The sequence below is a fragment of the Plecotus auritus genome (genome assembly GCF_963455305.1).
Source record: "Plecotus auritus genome assembly, chromosome: 1".
In the NCBI taxonomy this organism is placed as follows: Eukaryota; Metazoa; Chordata; class Mammalia; order Chiroptera; family Vespertilionidae; genus Plecotus; species Plecotus auritus.
In genome coordinates this window covers 200042603-200066162 of record NC_137770.1, presented here as the reverse complement: position 1 = coordinate 200066162, position 23560 = coordinate 200042603, and the positions used below count along the sequence as shown (strand labels likewise).

General features: G+C 40.8%; 1 protein-coding gene across 1 annotated transcript; it reads left to right on the top strand.

The window, feature by feature from the left end:
- Window positions 1-2882: 2882 nt before the first annotated feature.
- Window positions 2883-4804, top strand: LOC308238008 (polypyrimidine tract-binding protein 1-like). Its single transcript, XM_080649502.1, is given in 3 exon segments — window positions 2883-3358; window positions 3361-4064; window positions 4272-4804. Coding segments are annotated over 3 exon segments (1581 nt in total). The 5' UTR covers window positions 2883-3012; the 3' UTR covers window positions 4803-4804.
- The last annotated feature ends 18756 nt before the right edge of the window (window positions 4805-23560 follow it).

The window sequence follows — 23560 nt, the reverse complement described above, 5'->3', positions numbered from 1 at the left end:
TCTACAATTGAAACTTTGTATCCTTGAGCGGAGGCCTGGGCCCGCCAGGGCAGGTAGAAAGCTTGGCTTCCTCCATTGCTGAGGGCAACCCAAGCCTCCTGCTCTCTCTGTGGCTGCAGCCATCTTGGTTGGGTTAATTTGCATACTCACTCCTGATTGGCTGGTGGGCGTGGCTTGTAGGTGTAGCAGAGGTATGGCCAATTTGCATATTACTCTTTTATTAGATAGGATTTTGAATGGATTTTCTTTGAAATTGTAGATTAATTTGTGAATTATTGACATCTTTATGATTCTGAGTTTTTAAGAACACAGAATAGCTCCAAATTTATTGAGGCCTTCTGTAATGTGTTCAAAGTTTTATAATTTTTTCTACAAAAGCCTTTTATACCTTTTTTTTATTATTAAAAACTTATTTCTACTCTCTTCATATTATTTGATAATATTGTGAACAATAGCTTTATAAAATTTTACATTCCAGCTGTAGTGTTGAGAAATAAAACTTTTTATTGCTTTTGTAACCATAAATTCTTTACTTGGGTATTCACATCTCCTGGGAATAATGGCAGTTTAGTTTCCCACTTTTGAAAACCTTTTACTTTTTATTCATTTTTCTAACTTGACTTAGATGGCTGTGGTGGTAGTAGGCACCCTTATTTTGTTTCTGCATTCAAAGGGAATACTGGGAATGCTTTCAAGTTATCACCATTATTCATGATGTTTTGTGGCTTTCCTTGTACAGGTTATTTGATAAGGATTCATTATTATGCTATTGGCATTATATTTTCTCATAATTTAATATTAAGTTGTGTTATTTACTTAAACTCTGAAATGTATGCCCCAGCTCAGAGTGTAGAAAGATCATCTGTTCCTGTAATGAATGTCAAAGGGGTGGAGCTTTGTGGTTCTGTAAAGTGCAGAACAAAGGAATACATTCTGAATCCCTACAGAATTAATTTAAATAAGCAATTATGGTCTCTCTCAGTTATAAAAGAGGCTTACTGAGGGCCTAAAAACTAACAAAATTAGCACAGGCATAATTATAAAATACATAGTAAGCGGTTGATAACTGGCAGCCTGGAAGATATTTTACTTATGTAGATTATTCAGAGTCTAGCACTGTACCTTGTACATCTTAAAACCAATAAATGATTGCTGATTGATTATAAAAAGTCTTTTAGAAAAAAATGTTATTCTTTTGTTGATTAAAAATTATTTAGTTGTACATATTGATGTGACTAAAAGTCATTTTCTAATAATATGATTAATGTATTTTGAGAAAACCATGTATTCTTTTTAAACATATACATTAACTATTACAGAAATTCTAATGAATAAATCTAAAGCATTATTAAGTACAGTTATTATTTAACCAAAACACTCTTTTCTTTTCAGAGTCACATTGAGAGATGGAAAATTAATTTGTTTGGATCCTGAGGCTGAATGGGTGATAACTATTATAAAAAAGATTATGGACAGGTACAATTAATACCAGAGATTCTCATATTCACATTCATGCTCTCTATTTTCTTAATACACAGACTCTTCTATACATTAGAATAAAATTACACTAAGATTATAATACATCTATACCAGAGAATCCAAAAGTGTGGTCCCCAGACAAGCAAAATTAGCATCATCTGACAATATGTTAGAGATGCAGGTTCTCAGGTCTTACCTCCAACCCACTGAATCAGAAACTCTGAGGATTGGCACAATGGTCTGCTTTAGCAAAACCAGAATCTCGGTGATTCTGATGCATGCTCAAGTTAAGAATAACCGATCTGCACCTTTTATTTAACATGATATCCAAATTGACATGTGTTATAAATACCCTCCTTGAATATGAAAGTGGTTTAAAATGATTAGAAGATGTTTTATGTAGAACAACTTTGCAGGTGATAGACCCATTTGATAAAAGAAATATTAAGGAAAAAAAATTCCCTTCTTTGAAAAATGATGTATTTCTGACAATAGTTCTGAAAACTAAATGGAATTGCAAAATGGTGGATAGAGCAGGTATAAATGAGGACTAGCAGGTGATAATAGGAGAATATTTGAATTAACTTATAAAAATATATTTTTTAGATTTTTAAGTCATAAGCAGACAGAGGTAAGAAGAAAGAGGTGACCATTCATAATGAAAAAAACTAAACTTTGTGTTTTCTTTAATTGAAAAAAAAAGGAAAACAAGTTAAGGTTATATAAAGCTTATGAGTCACCTGAGGGTCACCTTGGTAGTTGAGTAATTCAATGTATGGGGAGGACCTTGGGTGTTTTAATTCTATAGCTATGGTTAAGTGTGCCAGATCCACCAGCTATAAGTTATGTCATTCTGGATAAGTGACAACATTGAGGTTTTATATACTTGCACTTGTTCTTACTTTGATCTATCATGGGAGAACTTGAGAAAATACACATAAAGTATTTAATTATAGCTGTTATTAATTTTCAGCTTACCAAAACATGGACTTATTTATTTATATTTTAGTTATTTTTAAAATGTTTTTTTTTTTTCTTACAAGGGACTACATAGGAGTAATCCTGTGTATCTGTATAGTTACATGTCACTCTCCTTGTATTGTAGTGCCCCTAACTGATGGCCACACAAGGAACATCACATCCTATGGATATCAAGAGCCCTTGGTTTCATCCCTCAGAATTGTCTTTGAAAGTGGCCCCAATTTATGCTAATTTAGGACTATAATGAACTGCTTTCTCTATTTATGTTGCAGACCTAAAAGGTTGTTTTCAGTCAAGTGACTGGATGTGCGTGAGGAGGAAAGGTGTTGAAATTTCCATTATGCAGAAAGGATAGTCCCCAAAACTCATATCGTAGGTAAGAGGTTTTTCTGTTAAGCTCAATATATTTTAATAGGATTCCGGCGCCTCCACTCCTTCCCTTGCGGGTCTCTTCTGTGTGCAATGGATGGCATTGTCCCAGACATAGCAGTTGGTACAAAGCGGGGATAGGACGAGCTCTTCTCTGCCTGTGTCGCTAACGGACCCTTTATCATGAGCAGCAACTCAGCCTCTGCAGCAAACGGAAATGACAGCAAAAAGTTCAAAGATGACAACAGAAGTACAGGTGTGCCCTCCAGAGTGATCCATATCCAGAAGCTTCCCAGTGATGTCACTGAGGGCGAGGTCATTTCCCTAGGACTGCCTTTTGGGAAGGTCACCAACCTCTTGATGCTGAAAGGAAAAAACCAGGCCTTCATTGAGATGAACACAGAGGAGGCAGCCAACACTATGGTGAACTACTACACCTCGGTGACACCTGTGCTTCGTGGCCAGCCCATCTACATCCAGTTCTCCAACCATAAGGAACTTAAGACCGACAGCTCACCCAACCAGGCACGGGCCAGGCGGCCTTGCAGGCAGTGAACTCAGTTCAGACGGGGAACCTGTCGCTGGCTGCCTCAGCTGCTGCTGTGGATGCTGGGATGGCGATGGCTGGCCAGAGTCCAGTGCTCAGGATCATCGTGGAAAACCTCTTCTACCCAGTCACCTTGGACGTGCTTCACCAGATCTTCTCCAAGTTTGCCACAGTTCTGAAGATTATCGCTTTCACCAAGAACAAACAGTTCCAGGCACTGCTGCAGTATGCTGAACCCGTGAGCGCCCAGCATGCTAAGCTGTCGCTGGATGGGCAGGACATCTACAACGCTTGCTGTGCACTCCGCATCAACTTTTCTAAGCTCACCAGCCTCAATGTCAAGTACAGCAATGACAAGAGCAGAGACTACACACGTCCTGACCTGCCCTCTGGTGACAGCCAACCCTCTCTGGACCAGACCATGGCCGCAGCCTTTGGTGCACCTGGTATAATGTTAGCCTCTCCGTATGCAGGAGCTGGTTTCCCTCCCACCTTTGCCATTCCTCAAGCTGCAGGCCTCTCTGTTCCCAGTGTGCACGGGGCCCTGGCCCCTCTGGCCATCCCATCAGAGGCAGCGGCAGAGGCAGTAGCTGGCCAGATCGCCATCCCAGGCCTGGGAGGGGCTGGAAATTCTGTTCTGCTGGTCAGCAACCTCAACCCTGAGAGAGTCACACCCCAAAGCCTCTTTATTCTTTATATATATAAATAATATTTTACAGAGAGGAAGGGAGAGGGATAGAGATCTAGAAACATCGATCAGCTGCCTCCTGCACACCTCCCACTGGGGATGTGCCCGCAACCAAGGCACATGCCCTTGACCGGAATCGAGCCCGGGACCCTTCAATCCGCAGGCCGATGCTCCATCCACTGAGCCAAACCGGTTTCGGCCCTCTTTATTCTTTTCGGCGTGTATGGCGATGTGCAACGGGTGAAGATTTTGTTCAATAAGAAGGAGAATGCTTTGGTACAGATGGCAGATGGGAGCCAGGCCCAGCTGGCCATAAGCCACCTTAACGGACATAAGCTGCATGGAAAGCCTATGCGCATCACCCTCTCCAAGCACCAAAACGTACAGCTGCCCCGTGAGGGCCGGGAGGACCAGGGCCTCACCAAAGACTACGGGAACTCACCCCTGCACCGCTTCAAGAAGCCTGGCTCTAAGGACTTCCAGAACATCTTCCCACCCTCAGCTACCCTGCACCTTTCCAACATCCCGCCCTCCATATCTGAGGACGACCTCAAGATACTCTTCTCCAGCAACGGTGGAATTGTCAAAGGGTTCAAGTTCTTCCAGAAGGATCGCAAGATGGCTTTGATCCAGATGGGTTCAGTGGAGGAAGCCATCCAGGCACTCATCGACCTGCACAACCACGAACTGGGAGAGAACCACCACCTGCGGGTGTCCTTCTCCAAGTCTACTATCTAGGCTCCCCACCAAGGACCAGCCTGCTGGGTAGTCCCGGCAACAACCCGCCCCCTCCCAGGCCTTCACCACATTATTGTCTGTGTCCATGGGCTATGCATATAAGCATATGTTTCCCATCCTGTTAATAATTACTCCCCATTTTTATTGATTTTAGAGAGAGGGGAAAGGACCAGGAGAGAACAAAACATGGATTGGATGCCCTTGGGGATCTAGCTTGCAACCAGGCATATGCCCTTGACCAAGAATTGGATTGGTGACCTCTTGGTGCATGGGAGGATGCTCAACCAACTGAGTCACACTGGTCAGGTAGATAATATCCAACTTATTTCTGAAAGGAGTTTAGACAGTGAGGAGAGGGAAAATGGGTGAGAAGTAAGTAATATTTGAAAGGATAATGATTGAGATGAAGGAAGCCTAATAGTGTCCAAGCAGTATAGAAAAATAAAATTCACACCCAACTGCATTGTAGTGAACCTGAAAGAGACAAAATACAAAGAAAAGACCATGGAATGATAAGCATGACCTATCATGTGGCAAGTCCTCCAAAAGGAGGACTCCAGGGAAGGTCAAATCTGTGACAGGTTCCCGGAAATACATGGTTTTGCTAAAATGGAATTACTTTCAGTGAATTATTTGCAGAAGAAAATCAAATTGCTGTGGCTTTTTATGTACATTTGTAATAATCAAGACCACCAAATCTGGCTTGTGTTAATTTTGCTTAAAAATGAACTACTAAGAAGAAACCAGGGTTAGTGATTTATTTAATTATTTGACTGGTTTCACAAGAAAAATTTGCTTCCTTATGTTTATTGTTCAAATATTACATATGTAATGACTCACATGTTTTAATTTTTTTCACGGTAATTTTTTTTCTTAAAGGCTCAAAGAGTTTTTCAAAGTGTAGCCTGCTGGTATATTCAGAAAAGTATTCCTTCATTACTGCTGTCCCACATATCCATCTTAATATGCTAATGTGGGGAAGTAATAAAAATTAATAGTTAACAGGATTTGGAGCATGCAGACCCTATTAGTTCTCATATTTACAAGATATGGGATTTGAGGAAGTGAAACTGTTCTGAATTTCAATTTCATCTTCAGTATGTCAGCATTAATATATACTTAGAGGGTGATTGCAAGGACTGAAGAAGAAAATCTCTTTCACCTATTTATGTTCTAAAAGTCATATCCAATTACTTATAATCTTTCTGAAGGTACTATTGTATTTCTTGGCTTAAAGCTTTTATTTGTACTGTTTCTTCTCCTTGAACCTGTTCCCTTTGGCCTGCTTTCCTACACCTCACCTAACCTAACATTTAAAGGCACTAAGATCTGAAAAATGATTTTAATTTGTATATCACCTCCTCCAGGAAACCCTCCCATACTCCTCAAGTCTGGGATATTTTCTCCTTGTCTATATCAGCTGTCAAAATTACAATTGCTTCACATTTTACCTTTTGGCAAGATTTCTAAAACCAGCTAGTGACAAAGCCAGGGCATGACTCCAGGATTCTTGATTTTTATCCCCAGTTACCTCCATTACTTCTGCCCCAGCCAGCTCCACCCTGGTTACACCCAGATTCTGTGGGATGCTGAGGCATAGCTTCTCCAGAAAGAGACCCTCTTTGTATTTCTAGGTGAGGTGCATTTCTTTCCCATGACACAGTAATTCATCAGGCTAAGACATCCTTATATATTAAGATAGTATCTATTTGTGTTTTGCTTCCATAATACTTTCCCATTCCAAAACTTTTTTTTTTTTTTTTCAAATTGGGATGTTTCAGCCATCAGATTCAGCTTCAGCTTTTTCTCAGATGGTTAACCATTTGTTCCAACTCTATTTATTTGCTTATCCCTTTCCCCCATGGTTTTTAAATGCCTTCTTTAGCATATATTTACTCTCTTGTGAATTTAGTTACTTATGTTGTTCACTTGAAACTTATAGAATGTTATAAATCAATGCTATCTAAATAAAAAAAGAAAAAAAAGGCAGCAGTGTTCCCAGATATATAAGTGAATATTTAGGGATGGCATCAAAATCTTCATGGCCTTAATCATATTGAAAATGTGAAATTGTAGCATAAGTGCTACAGAAAGAAATTAAAACTTTTTTAAATAATAAAAATTTTAATATAAAATTTCTATGTCTTTATAATCTTCAATATCTGGTGGTGTTGATGATTTCATAGCTTCTTCTCAAGTTTGTTTTCCATGTGAACTTTAGAATCAATTGGCCTAATTCCAAAGAAAATGAACTTACTTGTCTATTATTGAAGTTATATTTATAGATTAATATGATTAATTCTGACAAAATTGATATATGTATAATATTGACTCTTTCAATCTAAGAACTGGTTATATCTTTCTCTTAACTCAAGTATGTGTATGTGTGTGTGCACATGTGCACTTTGATGGCATTACCCTCTCTGAGATTCAGTTTCTGCCTCTGTAAAATAATAAGAAGAAAAATAGTAGCCATCCTCACACCACTAACAAGGATGCTATAACAGATATATGTAAAGTGCTAAGATAGGCACATATAATAAGTTTTAGCAAATGGCAGTGATTATTTGTTATTTATGTTAGTGTTACTGTTCTTGCTAATATTATTGTTAAAGCTTATCCTTTTTCTCCTTTCAGTTAGGCTGTATATATCACTTTTTTTTCTATACCATATATGCTGGCACCTTAAACACTTTTATACATTAAATTATTTAATCTCCACATCAATCTTATGAAGTAGGTTCTGTTATTATCCCCACAGCAGATGCAGTAGGATGAAGAGCTTTAATAATCTTGTTATGTAGAAAAAAAAGAATTGCTTTTACCTAAATTTAACCAGTTTCCAAGGCTAGATTCTAGAAAATGGAGAGAAAATGGATTCTTTCATTATCTGGGACCAAGCCAGCTTGAAGCCTATTAGCAAATGAAAACTCCATTCCATATAACCTAAGAACCTGGCACACTTGCACCCATCCATCCACTCACTCGCTCACTCACTCACTTTATTCATGCATTCAATAATTCAACAGATATGTGTTGAGTGCTTCCATTTGCCTGGCCTATTTTAGAAACGGAGGACACAGCAAAGCTCTGTCTTGGTCGTGTTGGTATTAGAGTGGGGAAGACAAGGCAATAACAAATAAACAAATATATAGCATAATATTAGGTTATATTATGATATATTCTAATATTTATATCAGAAAAAAATGAGATGGGGTGAGGAAGAAAAATAAATGAGCAAGGAAATTGCTAGGGTATTCCAGAGAGATGTTTATGAGGATGGGTGTCATTTTAACAGAAAACACCATAAAATGAGGGAGGAAGTTATGTGACTATCTGGTAGAAGAACATTCCTGGCAGAGGAGGAGCAAGGACAAAGTTCGTGACATGAAACAGTGCCTGGCAAGTGTGAGGAAGAACAAGGGAAAGAAGGTTGAAATAGTGGAATAAATGAAAGGAAGGGTCTCAGAAATGAAGCTGAAGAGGTAGCGGGGGACTCTAATAAAGGACTTGGTAGCCATGGAAAAGATTTTAGATTTTCTTCTTGGTGTAGTGGGAAGGCATGGTAAGACAGAGATCAAGGCAGTGGAATGTTTTGTTTCATTTTAAAATATCAGCCTGGCTAGAGTATAGAGAGCAGTGAGGGTAGGGGATAAGAGTGGAGGCAAAGAGATAAGTTTGGTGCTGTTACAGTAGTTCATATGACACAGCGATGGTGGCTTGGACTAAGGAGTTGGTAGGAGGAGTGAGAAATATTGAATGAATAATATATTCTGAAGATTGAGTCAACAGGATTTGCTAATGGATTTAATGCAAGGTGTGAAAAAGGGGAGTATCAATGCAGGCAGCACAGTTTTGGTCTTAGCAACTGAGTGAATGATGGTGCCTTTTACTAAATAAAGACTAGGGATAAGTAAGTCCCTAGTCTTTATTTAGTAAAAGGAGGATGGGAAGAGTTTTTTGGTTTTTTTTTTTTGGACAAACTGGATTCGAGATGCCTGTTAGACATCTAAGTGAAGCTGCTGAACAGTTGCAGCATCTGTTCTGATGCTGGGGGAAAGGTGAGAGGTGGAAAATACCAATGGAAGCATCATCAGCATACAAATGGTAATTAAAGCCGTGGAACTAGGTAAGTTAACCTAGGTTGTGATTGTAGATACATTGAGAAGTGGTCACAGGATGGCCCCAGCCACAGACCAGCATTTAAGAGTCAGAAAGTTGATGATGTTTCAGCAGTCGAGTCTGAAAGAAAAAATACTTTGCATTTTATACTTACTATAGAGCACACTGACAATTAGGGGTCCCTCGGCCTGGCCTGCGGGGATCAGTGGACCTCTGCACAGGTGCAGCCCGGCCTTACCCACCAGCTGGTCTAGCTCTAGCCAGCTCCATGACAATACCGCACAGCACAGCGTGAAGTAGTGCGCAAAGCGCCTGAGCCTGGGCTGGGCAAGGCATCGCTCCCGCTCATTCCGGCCCCCACTGTGCCCTGCTGCCCCACTGCTGCTCAGGAGCGCAGGGAGAGTGTCCCAGGGAGAGGCTCCTGCTGCTGCAGCTGCACCCACCAGCCTTGAGTCCTGCCTCTGGCGCCCATCTGTCAGCTGAACAGGGCTCCGGCTGTGGGAGCACACTGACCATTAGGGGTTGAGTGTCTGCCCCCTGGTGGTCAGTGCTTATCATAGCTACTGGCCGGACATCCAGTCGTCTACTTGGCAATTCGCTTAGGCTTTTATATATATAGATATTTCAAGTAGCTAATGATCCTGGCTTACAGCATGAATGCAACAGATATGTGACACCTCACAATAGTCCAAATAATTGAGAGGAAATGTCTGTCATAACCTCCAAGGAAAGTTGCTTTTTTATTACAAGTTCTCAAAGGACATTGAAACATGATTAGTATATTTTGAAGATAGGAAGTCTTTGATAGGGCTCACTACTCAATACTGAGAACTGTAAGAGAAACTATTCCATGGCAAGAAAGATGTGTAAACTGGATATGCTTGGCTTAAATATATACCCAGTATCTTATTTTGAGAAAATTACAAAAGCATGCAGATTCCTTGTCATTAAAGGTATCAACTTTAAAAAAAAAAAAAGGAGCTAAAAACTACAAGTAAAGTGTCACTTTATAGTGTCACCATTACATACTCAATACCTACACACAACTACACACACACACATACACACACACCTCTTTACACACTCTCAGTTTCTTCATGGATATGGCTGTAACCTTACTGGCAGCAAACAAAGTTTACTGAAGTTGATGTTGAGTGCCTGTATTGAACTTGATTCTTTATCCGAGTCTATTTGTATTCCAAATCACTACCAGTCCAAGACCACCTTAAATCTTAAAGTTTGAGGTTTAATATTACCTGGACTTAAGCATTCCACCTGAAATATGTTTGAGTGCTGGCTTACACTTGGTTCTTCTTTATTGTGAACTAGAAGCCCAGTGCATGAAATTCATGTATGGGGGAGGGGGGTGTCCCTCAGCCCAGCCTGAACCCTCTCCAATCTGGGACCCCTTGAGGGATGTCTGACTGCTGGTTTAGGCCCGATCCGAGGACATCCCTCTCACAATCCAGGACTGCTGGCTCCCAATTGCTCACCTGCCTGCCTTCCTGATTGCCCCTAAACGCTTCTGCCTGCCAGCCTGATCACCCCCTAACCACTCCCCTGACAGCCTGATTGATGCCTAACTGCTCCCCTGCCAGCCTGTTTGCCCCTAACCTCCCCTGCAGGCTTGATCACCCCCAACTGCCCTCCCTTGCAGGCCTGGTCCCTCCCAACTGCCCTCCCCTGCTGGCCTGACCGCCCACAGCTGCCCTCTCTTGCAGGCCTGGTCCCTCCCAACTGCCCTCCCCTACTGGCCATCTTGTGGTGGCCATCTTGTGTCCACATGGGGACAGCCATCTTTGACCACATGAGGACATCCATCTTGTGTGTTGGAGCAATGGTCAATTTGCATATTATTCTTTTATTAGATAGGATAGAGGCCTGGTGCATGGGTGGGGGCCAGCTGGTTTGCCCTGAAGGGTGTCCAGGATCAGGATGGGGGTTCCCTTGGGGCATGGGGCAGCCTGGGCGAGGGGCCTATAGTGGTTTGCAGGCCAGCCACACCCCCCGGTGATTCAAGTGGAGGCCCTGGTATCTGGGATTTATTTATCTTCTATAATTGAAACTTTGTAGCCTTGAGCAGAGCCAAGCCTCCTGCTTGCTCTGTGGTGGCAGCCATTTCTGTTGGGATTTATGTATATTCTATAATTGAAACTTTGTAGCTTTGAGTGGAGTCCAGGGCTGGCCAGGGTATGCAGAAAGCTTGGCTTCCTCCATTGCTGGGGAAACCCAAGCCTCCTACTCGCTCCGTGGCCCCAGACATCTTGGTTGGGTTAATTTGCATACTTGCTTTTGATTGGCTGGTGGGCATGGCTTGTGGGTGTAGCAGAGGTATGGTCAATTTGCATATTACTCTTTTATTAGATAGAATGTGCAGTCTCTTGGATTAGGAGCTTATTGAAGGTGGTCTTCTGTTAGACTGGCCATTATATGTAGGTGATCAAAAATAAAGTTCAGATTTGGGGGAACTAGCAAATCTCCTTAGAGACAAAGGGTTTGTTCATGCTCCAGTTATTTTCTGATTTTCTTCAAATCTTTATCTAATAATTCTTTAGTTTTTTGGCTTTGCAACTTTTAAAATATTTAAAAAAATATTTTATCAAGCCTTTTTATCTGTTTTCTGTGGGAGTGTGACTCCAAATAACCTAGTCTGCCATTATTAGAAACCAGAAGTCTCAATTGCATCTGTACTTGAGAAAAGTTTATGCATGTTTTCAAAGCTCTGCCATTGCTTCCACAGTGTCCTTCTTGTTTGTTTCATACATATATGTTATTTTTTTCCTTCCTCAAAACCGCATATCACCTCTCTGACCCTCTCATAACTATTACTCATGAGTGCACTCAGGGCTTTATTATGTTAGATTCTAAATGGCAGGTGGTATGTCTTATCCCCTAAAGCAACTAGTTTAAGCTTTGCACAAAGCAGGCACTTAAGATTTATTTAATTGAAAAATATTTCAAAGCATTGCTTGAGAAACCAACCCTGAAACAATCACTTCGGTTATTTCCCACATTTCTCAGTTACAACAAGAAATCGTCTTGAGCAATAAAAAAAGTTCCCAAGACTTTCCCTCACATTCCACTTAGCTACAGTTTACATCAAGTAATGTAACAGTTCCCAGTTTATTCTTCTAAAAAGCTCAGCTGCTGGGACATTCAATCACCATTAGTTCAACTTGTGATGATAAACATGTTTCTCAAGCTGCTTCACAGAACTCACAAAGTAGCCTCAGTTCACAGGAAAAGAAAGAATTTGGCTCCTAAAGAGCATAATTCTATACAAATGTGGTCAAGGAAGACTGAATGCCAAACTGCATGACAATATATGAAATGATGTGGAACAGGGAGGAAATCATTTGCATAAAACCAGAAACTCATGATGCCTTAATTGCCAGTAATATCCATCAATAAAAATTAGATGAAGCCCTAACCGGTTTGGCTCAGTGGATGGAGCGTCGGCCTGCGAACTGAAGGGTCCCGGGTTCGATTCCTGTCAAGGGCATGTACCTTGGTTGAGGGCACATCCCCAGTAGGAGGTGTGCAGGAGGCAGCTGATTGATGTTTCTCTCTCATCAATGTTTCTAACTCTCTATCCCTCTCCCTTCCTCTCTGTAAAAAATCAATAAAATATATTTTTTAAAAAATTAGATGAAGAAGCATGATAAAGTGTGGGCTGCCTTAAGAGGATAGAATGACATTTGCAGCTAGTGAATCTAGAACAGTGCAGGACATGGTCTAACAAATTTGAACTACACCTTGATCTGACATCTTTGCAAGAGATGGCCCTAAGGAAGTATGTTTATAAACCTCTCTAACATAAAGAGATGTTATAGTCACCAATTAGAAAGAGAGAGAAAATGCTGTTAAGAAGCAAAAGCAAGACTCAGTGCACACCAAATACTAATCTTATCTAATAAAAGAGTAATATGCAAATTGACTGTACCTCTGCTACACCCACAAGCCACGTCCACCAGCCACGCCCACCAGCCAATCAGGAGCGAATATGCAAATAAACCAAACCAAGATGGCTGCAGCCACAGAGAGCAAGAGGGAGGCTTGGGTTTCCCCGGCAATGGAGGAAGCCAAGCTTTCCACCTGCCCTTGCCAGCCCAGGCCTCCACTCCAGGCTACAAAGTTTCAATTATAGAAGATAAATAAATCCCTACAGAAATGGCAGCAGCCATGGAGCTGGAGAGAGTAGGAGGCTAGGGTTGGCCCCGGCGATGGAGGAAACCAAGCTTCTGCAGCCCTGGCCTGCTTTGGCCCCTGCTTAAGGCTACAAAGTTTCAATTGTAGAAGATAAATAAATCCCAACAGAAATGGCTGCTGCCACGGAGCAAGCAGAAGGCTTGGCTCTGCTCAAGGCTACAAAGTTTCAATTGTAGAAAATAAATAAATCCCAGATACCAGGTCCTCCACTTGGGTCGCCGGGGGACATGGCCAGCCTGCAAACCACCACAGGCCCCTCGCCCAGGCTGCCCCATGCCCCAAGGGAACCCCATCCTGATCCAGGACACCCTTCAGGACAAACCAGCTGGCCCCCACCTGTGCACCAGACTTCTATTCTATCTAATAAAAGAGTAATATGCAGATTGACCATCACTCCAACACACAAGATGGCTGCCCCCATGTGGTCAAAGATCCTGCCCCCATGTAGACACAAGATGGCCACCTCAAGATGGCCAGCAGGGAAGGGCAGTTGGGAGGGACCAGGCCTGCAAGGGAGGGCAGTTGGGGGTGATCAAGCCTGCAGGGGAGGGCAGTTGGGTGTGACCAGGCTGGCAGAGGAGGGAAGTTGGGGGTGACCGGGCCTGCAGGAAAGGGCAGTTGGGGAGGACCCAGGCCTGCAGGGGAGAGCAGTTAGGGGCAAACAGGCTGGCAGGGGAGCAGTTAGGCATCAATCAGGCTGTCAGGGGAGTAGTTAGGGGGTGATCCGGCTGGCAGGCAGAAGTGGTTAGGGGCAATCAGGAAGGCAGGCAGGTGAGCAGTTGGGAGCCAGCAGTCCTGGATTGTGAGAGGGATGTCCGACTGCCCGTTTAGGCCCGATCCTGGTGGGATCGGGCCTAAACGGATAGTCGGACATCCCTCAAGAGGGTGCAGGCTGGGCTGAGGGACACCCCCCATGCATGAATTTCGTGCACCGGGCCTCTACTTTTAACATAAGGCTGATTCTGCTTGCAATGTTTTTTTTAAAATATATAATTTTTTATTGATTTTAGAGAGAGAGGAAGGGAGAGGGATAGAGAGATAGAAACATAAATGAGAGAGACACATCCTGCACACCACCCACTGGGGCTCAAGCCCACAACAGGGGCATGTGCCCTGACCAGGAATTGACCTCTTGGTTCATGGGGCATTGCAAGCCTGGCTGCTTGCAATTATTTTTAAAATATTATTTAGGAGTTCTTTAAAGGACCTTGGATTTAATCCATTATAATGTGCTAGACAGACATAATAATTAGTAGTGATACAATATAGGATAACTTATTTTACAAAGCCTCTCTTTTTAAATCAAGATGGGATGATGATGATAATCACTCCACAGGGTTGTATAGATTAAATGAAGTAATCCATGTCTAGGATACAGGTCAAAGCATATATATATATATATATATATATATATATATATATATATATTCATGCACTGGGTGGGGGGGTGTCCCTCAGCCCAGCCTGCACCCTCTCCAATCTGAGACCCCTCAGGGGATGTCTGGGACCCCTGCGGGATCATGTCTAAACAGGCAGTTGGACATCCCTCTCACAATCCAGGACTGCTGGCTCCTAACTGCTTGCCTGCCTGATTGCCCCTAACCACTTCTGCCTGCCAGCCTGATCACCCCCTAACTGCTCCCCTGCCAGCCTGATTGATGCCTAACTGCTCCCCTGTCACCCCAATCGCCCCCAACTGCCCTCCCCTGCTGGCCCAGTTTCCCCCAACAGCCATCCCTTAATGGCCTGTTTGTCCCCAACTGCCCTCCTCTGCCAGCCATCTTGTGGTGGCCATCTTGTGGTGATATGTGGTGGCCATCTTGTGACAACATGGGGCGGCCATCTTGTGATGACACGAGGGCAAGATGCCACCTAGGCTTTTATTAGTATAGATGCCAGAATGGCTACCATCAATAAATCAACAAATAGCAATATATATTTGAAGAGAAATTTAAAAAGGTAGGTGAATAAAAAAAAACCTCATTTATGCTAAGCCTACAAAGGAAATTTCAAGGTTAGAGCAAGGGATCTGGAAACAGATAACCTGATGTCCAATCCCAGGAAAATTGCTTCTTAATCTTTCTGAGACTCTTTCTCTGTGAATTAGAAATAATAACAGTATCTATTTCATAGAGTTATGAGGAATTTATTTAGATAACATGCTAAGTGCTCAGCAGAGAGCCTGGAACCTAGGGGTTACTCACAAAAGGATAGATTTTATTATTAAAAAGTACGCATACAAGGAGCTTGCAATCTCATAATTCTTCGCATGGTCAAACTGTCATATGATGTCAAGCATTGTGTGTTCCCAGGCACAATAACAGATTATACATTTGTGAGGTTTTTATAAGGAGACATTTCCAAAGCAAAGCTGAAGAAGTAACTAGATGAGGTCCAGATCAATCACAGGAAAATTGTGCCTAGTCTTGGTTCTTTCTTAAGAGTCAGGCTGGTATGAATCTACAGAGGTGCCTTTGTCTTAAGGTCATATATGAAGAAGGTCCTCCTTACACCACAGCCTTCAGTGGCAGCCCCATCTCAAACCCTGAAAGAAGTTGAAAATGATTACAGATCAATTCAGTGGCAAAAACAAACAGCATCACTTGGGAAACTTTCTTTGGTGGTCTCAAAGGTGACACTTATTCTTAATACACACTTAGCTCACCTAGAAAAAAAAGTTTGAAGAGTTTTAAGGGTGAACTGGTGTCATCTAGAGAGAAGAGAAGAGTGATGAGGTTATTTGTGAGTAACTTCTCTTGCCAATGACTATCAAGGAATTGTCAGAAGAAAAGAGGCTACAACTGCGCTTGGAGAAATGTTTGACCCAGCTAGGTCTAGCCTTTACTACTGCAGTGAAAATTCTCCCCTTCCTCTCATTCCCTTATGCCCCTCAAACATTGTGCACTGACATAAAAAGACAGCTTAGCAAGGGGTAACATGAATCACAGATACCAATAAAATCTGTGGAATCTCTTCCAAGTTTTTACCATTAAAATCATCCAAATTAAGAATATTAACAGAATATACATTTACTAAGTCGCAAAAAAGAGCCAGCTTTTACTAAAAGCATCTTTGCAAAGTCTATTATGGTTAAAGTATTACAATGTGCTTTATCAGTCATTCAGTACATTGACAGAAAAAGTCTTTACTCTGAAAATTCAAGATGTGTATAGCATTGCATAATGTTTTTTCACTTTTAGAACTTATGACATTTGTGCTGCATAATTATCTTTTAAGAGGTCCTATCTAACATGGTAACATGGTGATAAACACAAAATTTATTGGAATAATTCAAAGCATAAATATTAAGTTGCTGTCTGAGACTCTTCTGCCTGAGCCACTGTGATTTTCATATATGTTTAGGAACATGTATTGGAGCCAAAGCAGAGAAATCCTTAAATCTCAATTCAAACTATGCCTAATTTATTCATATTAGGCAGTTCGGCTTCAATTCAGTTAGAAGTCAGTCTCTGGGTAGAAGAGGTTTTTATTTCCTTCTCAAAGAAGCCTGGTTTGATAAAGAAATCAGATTATTTTATTTTGCTAAACATTGCACAATTGGCATAACATTTATCTTTGGGCAAAAGAAGCACCTTAGCATTTAGAAGAAAAAAGAACAAGGAAACTAGGTAGGGACAGAGTAGGATATAGACCAGTGGTTTTCAAAGTGTGATCTGGGGACCCTTAGGAAAGAGACCCTGAGATCTTTTCAGGGTGTCTGTGAGGTTAAAACATTTCACAACACTAAGATGTTATTTGCCTTTCCCCTTCCCCACACCTGACTCTCATGATTGTATAATAGAGTTTTCCAGAGACTATATGATGTGTGATGATTTCCTTGTTCTGAAGGCTAATGGAATGTAAGTGGTATTTTAAATTTTGTTTTAATTTCTAATATAATAAATATTAGTTATAATTTTTAAGAAAGCTCTTAGGAGTCCTCAATAAATTTTGACCATTTTAAGTGTCTCAAGAACAAAACATTACTGGTCTAGAACAATGCTGTTCTATAGAATTAATTGTAGTAATGGAGATATTCTACAAATCTGCATTGTCTCATACAGAAGCCATTAGACACATGTGACTATTAAGCACTTAAAATGTGGCTAGTTGTTAATGCAACTGAGGAATTAAGTTTTTAGTTTTTATTGAATTTAAATGTAAAGAGCCACTGTGGGTGATGGCTACCATATTGGGCAGTGCAGACCTAGACTCTCAGTGCCCTGATTTAATGCTTTTCCTGATCTTTTTTGCACAATTTTTTTTACAGTTACAAATATTTTTTTTCCCCTGCTAACTATTAAACTTTTGGCTTGTGTGATGTGTAAGAGTTTTGTTAACAACAAACATGCAGTATGAGAATTATTATGCATAGCTCTGAAATATGGATAAATCCCAGATCAAATTTTTAAAATCTTGTAGTTGCCCCTTTGGGAATTACTAGTATATAGAGTTCAAAAACAATGCTTCTTTATGCTGTACCTTGAATTAAATACACAGGCTTTAGAGTTTTTCAATTATAAACAATGTTTTAGTCAGGGTTTCTCTTGCAGTCACATAGAGACAAGGAGGTAATTTTTGCATTTGCATAGGAAGTGAGGTGGGTGTTTAGGCCTGTTACTAAAATTGGCCTGCTATGGTGTGGTCATAATTCACTAGGATCTGAATCTCACTTAGCAGAAAGCCTGGATTTCTCAATTAGAACTTTCTGGATGTTGGCACTTGACTCTATCTATTAAGAGATAAAGACACACAGAGGAGAATCTCTATTTGAGAACATAAGCTTTGAATTGCACAACCCTGTGTGAGTTACTGAAGTGAGATAACTATATTATTAAGTGGTTTCCCTATATGTTGTTGAGAAAAATTAAATAAGATGATGCGTCTAAAACACTTTTAGTATAATTCGTACCAATTGTAAAAATTTGATATGTGGCAATGATTTCCGAAATTATTACTGTTAGCTGTATTAACTTAACAAAATTTTTTAAATTTATCTTTATTGTTGAAAGTATTAGAGATGTCCCCTTTTTACTTTTCCTCATTCACTGTTTCCTTCCCACTCCTGCCCCCTTCCCAAGCCTTCACTGAACTATTTTCTGTGTCCATGGGTCATGCATGTATGCTATAAGTTCTTGGTTAATCTCTTCCCCTCCCCTTCCCTCTGAGAATCCTCAGTCTTTTGCATGCTTCCCTGTCTCTGGGTCTATTTTGTTTGTCCATTTATTTTGTTCATTGGATTCTGCATCTCAGTGAGATCATGTGATATTTGTCTTTCTCTGACTGGCTTATTTTGCTTAGCATAATATTCTCTAGTTCCCTCAATGTTGCCACAAAGTGTAAGAGATCCTTCTTTTTTATAGCTGCATAGTATTTCATGGTGTAAGTGTACCACAGCTATTTTATCCACTCATCTACTGGTGGCACTTAGGCTGTCCAAAGAGGATATATAAATGGCCAAGAGGCATATGAAAAATGCTCAAAGTCACTAACCATCAGAGAGATGCAAATCAAAATGACAATGAGCTACCACCTCTCACCTGCCAGAGTGGCTACCATCAATAAATCAACAAACAACAAGTGCTGGTGAGGATGTGGAGAAAAGCGAACCCTAGTACACTGCTGGTGGGAATGCAGACTATGCAGCCACTATGGAAAATAGTGTGGAGTTTCCTCAAAAAAATTAACAATGGAACTGCCATTTGACCCAGTGATCTCACTTCTAGGAATATATCCTAAGAAGCCTGAAACACCAATCAGAAAGAACATATGCACCCCTATGTTCATAGCAGCATTATTTAGAATAGCTAAGATCTGGAAACAAATCTTTACTGAATGTCAATTCAGTGCCAGACAGTGTGTTAATACTGGTGAATGAGTAGACATGGTCCTGCACTCATGGAGTTTACAATCTAGTGAGGGAGAGAGACAAATAATCACATAAGTTAAAAAGAGTTCTAGATGATGCTGGCATTTCTAAGAGAAAAAAGCTGGGTCATAAGTTAGGATGTACAAGAGAAAACTGTTTAGATCCAGAAGTTTGGAAAGTCTCTCTGAGGAAGGAATATTTAACCTGAGACCTGAATACCAGTAGCATTTATTACTGGTTGAAAAATATTGCAGGGTGTATTTGTTGGAGGTAATGGTTAGCAAATGGACTCTAAAATTCAATGACTAACCAATATGGACGTTTATTTCTCTTTCACTTAACAATCCAGGGTCAGTAGTCCACCAGATTCCTGCAAGGAAAAATTCCAAGAGAAGCATGAGCATAGAAAAGTCTTGGCTTGAAAATATACACCTTTAATTGAGTTTCTAACACTTTCTGAGCCTTGTCTTCTCTATATGTTGTTGAGAGGATTAAATGAGATAATCATTTCCACTCATACTCATATGGTTTTGTAATATGGCTACACCTCAAAGAAAGTGAAGCTAGGAAATGTATTTTCTCACTAGATGGCTATATTCTGGCTGAAAGGGAAAACAAATTATGGTTTCCCCTAGGTGTCTAACACACCAGCAGAGGAAAACCAAAACATAAAGTCCTAACATGGGTAAGAAGTTGGAATGCTAAAGGAACTTAATGGAGACTAGGATGGGTTGGGGAAAGTGGTATAATATAGGCCTCAATGGCAGGACCCACTTCTCCAATCCATTTACAATCCACTAGGAGATATAGAGAAGTAAACATAATTAATGTTAGTAAAGCTACAAACAAACATCAGGTTTTGGTAGCAGAGAATCAGAATAGATTATTATTTTTTTTTCTGGGGAGTATGTGGAGAATGGTACATTTTAGAAGGATCTTGGTGACTGAGAACATGGGTGTGAGTGATAGATGAGGGCATGGGAGGAAGATGAAGAGCATTTGAACAGAATAAAGTGCAAAGCAAAGGCAAAGAATCAGGAAATACACAGGGTGTGTCCTGAGAGATAAGAGCTGTGACTTAACACATTATCAGAAACAGGGGGATGAGGGCATGAGTGGGAGGGATGGGGAAGTAATGGGGGGATAAGACACATATGTAATACCTTAATCAATAAAGAAATTTTAAAAAAACATTATTAGAATGAGAGTTTTCCTCGGCTACTCTTAAATATCACGCAAAGAGAAATTTTACACAGTTGGTCATACAATTAGAAAGGAATTATAACAAAAAGATCATGGCTCAAGATGTCATACCAATTCCTTGAGTTATGTTCAAAAACAGCTTGAAAAATGGTGCCCTCTGTCTTTATGAAGAGCCAACTTCATTCATCTTCCCCACTAAGAATCAATTCCTATGTATCAATGCCTTGTTGAACAAGTTAATTGTTCAGTTTGATCAAAAACAGAAAATATTGTTGCACTCTGAAACATGCAGCAATACAGAAATAATTTTTATTTACTATGAAATTCAATTTAGTTCAATAACACTTTGAACTTCTACTGTTTTCCCCTCAAAACTAAACTCAGGTTCAATACTTTCATTTACTTACTCATACACTAATTCAATCAGCAATATTCATTAATATTTCCTAGAGTTAAGAGGAATTAATTTAGATAACACATACAAAGTGCTCAGCAAAGAGCCTGGCACCTAGTGATCGCTCACAAAAGTATAGATTTTATTACCAAAAAGTGTTCATGAAGGAGCTTGCAGTCTCATAACTCTTTGGGATACAATTGATATAGTGCAAAGAGCACAGACTTTGGAATCAGATAAACTTGAAATGAATTCTTGTTCTGTCTTTTAAAACAGTGTGAATGTGGGCATTTTCTAAAATTAGGCCCACTTTGTTTCTGCCTGAGATAAATAGAACACTTCCCACCTCAAAGATTGCTGTGAAGATCACATGAAATAATTGGTAGCCAGACTCATGCACAGTAAGCAAGGAGTAGCAGTTGCAACCCCCATCATTTTGGGTGTCCCTTTCACATCTCCTCTGAGAGATGGAAGTCACACACTTTGACCTCAGCCTAGGTATGTTTAGTCTCAAAGACAATCTTGGCAAAAAGCCAGGTGAGAGATAAGGCATTGTTTTGGAATATGAGTTATGGATTTCAGAAAAGGGCAAAAGTAGAACCAAACTAATCCAACCCTTTTACTTGCCAGACCTCTTGCTATCTGATTCCCACTAACACCTAACAGAAATCAGCCACAGAATGCCAATGGGCAGGTGAGCGACTGCAATGTTTTCAACTGGATAAAGCATGGAAAATAAGGAAAGAAGGACGGACCAACAGACAGGTGTGTGTGTGTGTGTGTGTGTGTGTGTGTGTTTTGTGTGTGTGTGTGTGTGTGGTGTGTGTGTGTGTGTGTGTGTGTGTGTAAGATAAAGGGGTCCAGAAGACAGCACATACATTAATTTAGAGGGAGCTGTGTTCTTTTCTACATGAAAACACACAGAAATAGAACATCTAAATAAATAAGCTTTCTTTATACTTGGGAGGTGTTATGGTACCAAGGTTAAGAAAGGTGGTTTAGGAATAGTGGTTGTTGGTGCAAACCTTGGCTCCACCACTTGTGAGAGTACAGCCTTCTGAAAGTTATTGGAAGTTCCTGAGATGCAGTTTCCTTAGTAGTTCCTAAATCATTACATTAATGCAGTAATTAACTATTATAAGCCACACAACGCAGTGAAATAGTGTTGGCACCTAGTACATATTAAAAAACATTAGCTTTTGTAATTGTGATTTAAGATTTTAGCTGAGTCAGCACAGCTCAAAATTCAAAAAGCAAAGGTAATATCTATCCTTTGTAGGTGATGCAGATGACAAGTAGAATGAAATAGCCATTTACCATGCAGCCTGAACAACTTTCATGTATTAGATTTACTCAGTATAGAATACCCTCCTGAAAAAGACTTCTTTACTAGATCCATCTTCTTTTCCCATTTTTAAAAACTGTATTTTTCTAATCTTCTGATATATGGCACTTCTTTGTTTCTTGAGAAACTGCTTTTATTAAAAGTTTTTATCAAGTGGCTTTTCCGGTACTTTCAGGCTTGGCTATAGCTCATAGATCTTTAATCTAGTTATTATCGCTCCTCCCTGTGGTTTGGATCTTACTGTCTTCCCTTCTTACTCAACGCAGTCATTATAATCTTGCTAATACCCTTTGGGGGCAACAAAGCCCTTTTCAGCTTCCAACTTTCTGAGAGCATTTTCTTTACCTTGGAAGTGCCCTCTTGTCCTCCACCTAGCATTATCAAGCATCAGTTTTGTGCCTAGGGTTGTGCTAGGTAATCTGAGTCTACAGATGCAAAATATGTGTCTGGCCTTCCAACAGTTTGGAATCTAATAAAAGAGACAAATCTCCTATGCATGAAATGAGTGGAGAACGAGACAAGGCAATTATAAAAATAAGGAGGATAATATGGTTAACACTAGCTATGGGCCTACCAGACGAGTGAGACAATATATACAGTATGTTGTTTTCTTGGAAACTTCAATCACTACAGCTGGGAAAGGGAGGGGAGGCAGTGAAGCACTGTTGGTTAGAGTAGTGGTCGGCAAACTGCGGCTCGCGAGCCACGGTTTGCCACTCTGTTGACTAATGAGTTTGCCGACCACTGGGTTAGAGGGTTGGCTGACCACCACAACTGGGGGATTTATACTGTTTGATCTACTGCAGCCCTTTCTTGCCACACAATGTACTTTCCTTTATAGAGAAATTATGAATAGCACTTTGTTTCCCACATAGTTTACACAGAATGATTACATCCATAGAGCAGCTGTACTATAGAGTACAAGTGTACATTAATAACTAACATTTTAGGAGGAAACCAAGATGGTGGCATAGGTAAACACCTAAACTGCTGCCTCGCAAAAACAATTTCAAAACTGCAACTAAAAGACAAAACGGGCACCACTCAGAACCACAGGAAAGCTGGCTGAGTGGAAATTCTACAACTAGAAGGAAAGAGAAAAGCACATTGAGACTCAGAGGAGCTGCAAAAGGCTGAGGTACGGAGGCTCACGTGAGCAGAGAGGACTGGCAGCTGAGTGCATGGCTGGCTTTCTCAAGTGGGAGGGAAACGGATGCTCCCTACTGCACTGAACTCCAGTTCTGGGCGAGACTCTGGGAACCCAGACTCATTCGGGGAGAAACTGGACTGTCTGGCAGCAGGCAAAACTTGAGGGTGGCTTCCTCTCAGAGGTGCTTGCAGCAATTACTGAGGGACATTGAGACCCAGGGGCCTCATAGGGTAGGGCTCACAGGAAGCCAAGGCTGTCTGCTCCGCCCTGAGACACCGCCCCATTAAAGCTGAGCACAGAGGCTTTTGCAATTTTGCAAGTCTTGTCTCATAAGGGTGTCTCCAGCACATAAGTTCTCCCAGCATAGACACAGCTGATCCTCACAGCCAATTGGCCTGGAGGTCAATTCCTCCCAGTGATACCAACAACAATCAAGAGTTAACTACAACAAGGCTGTGCACACAGT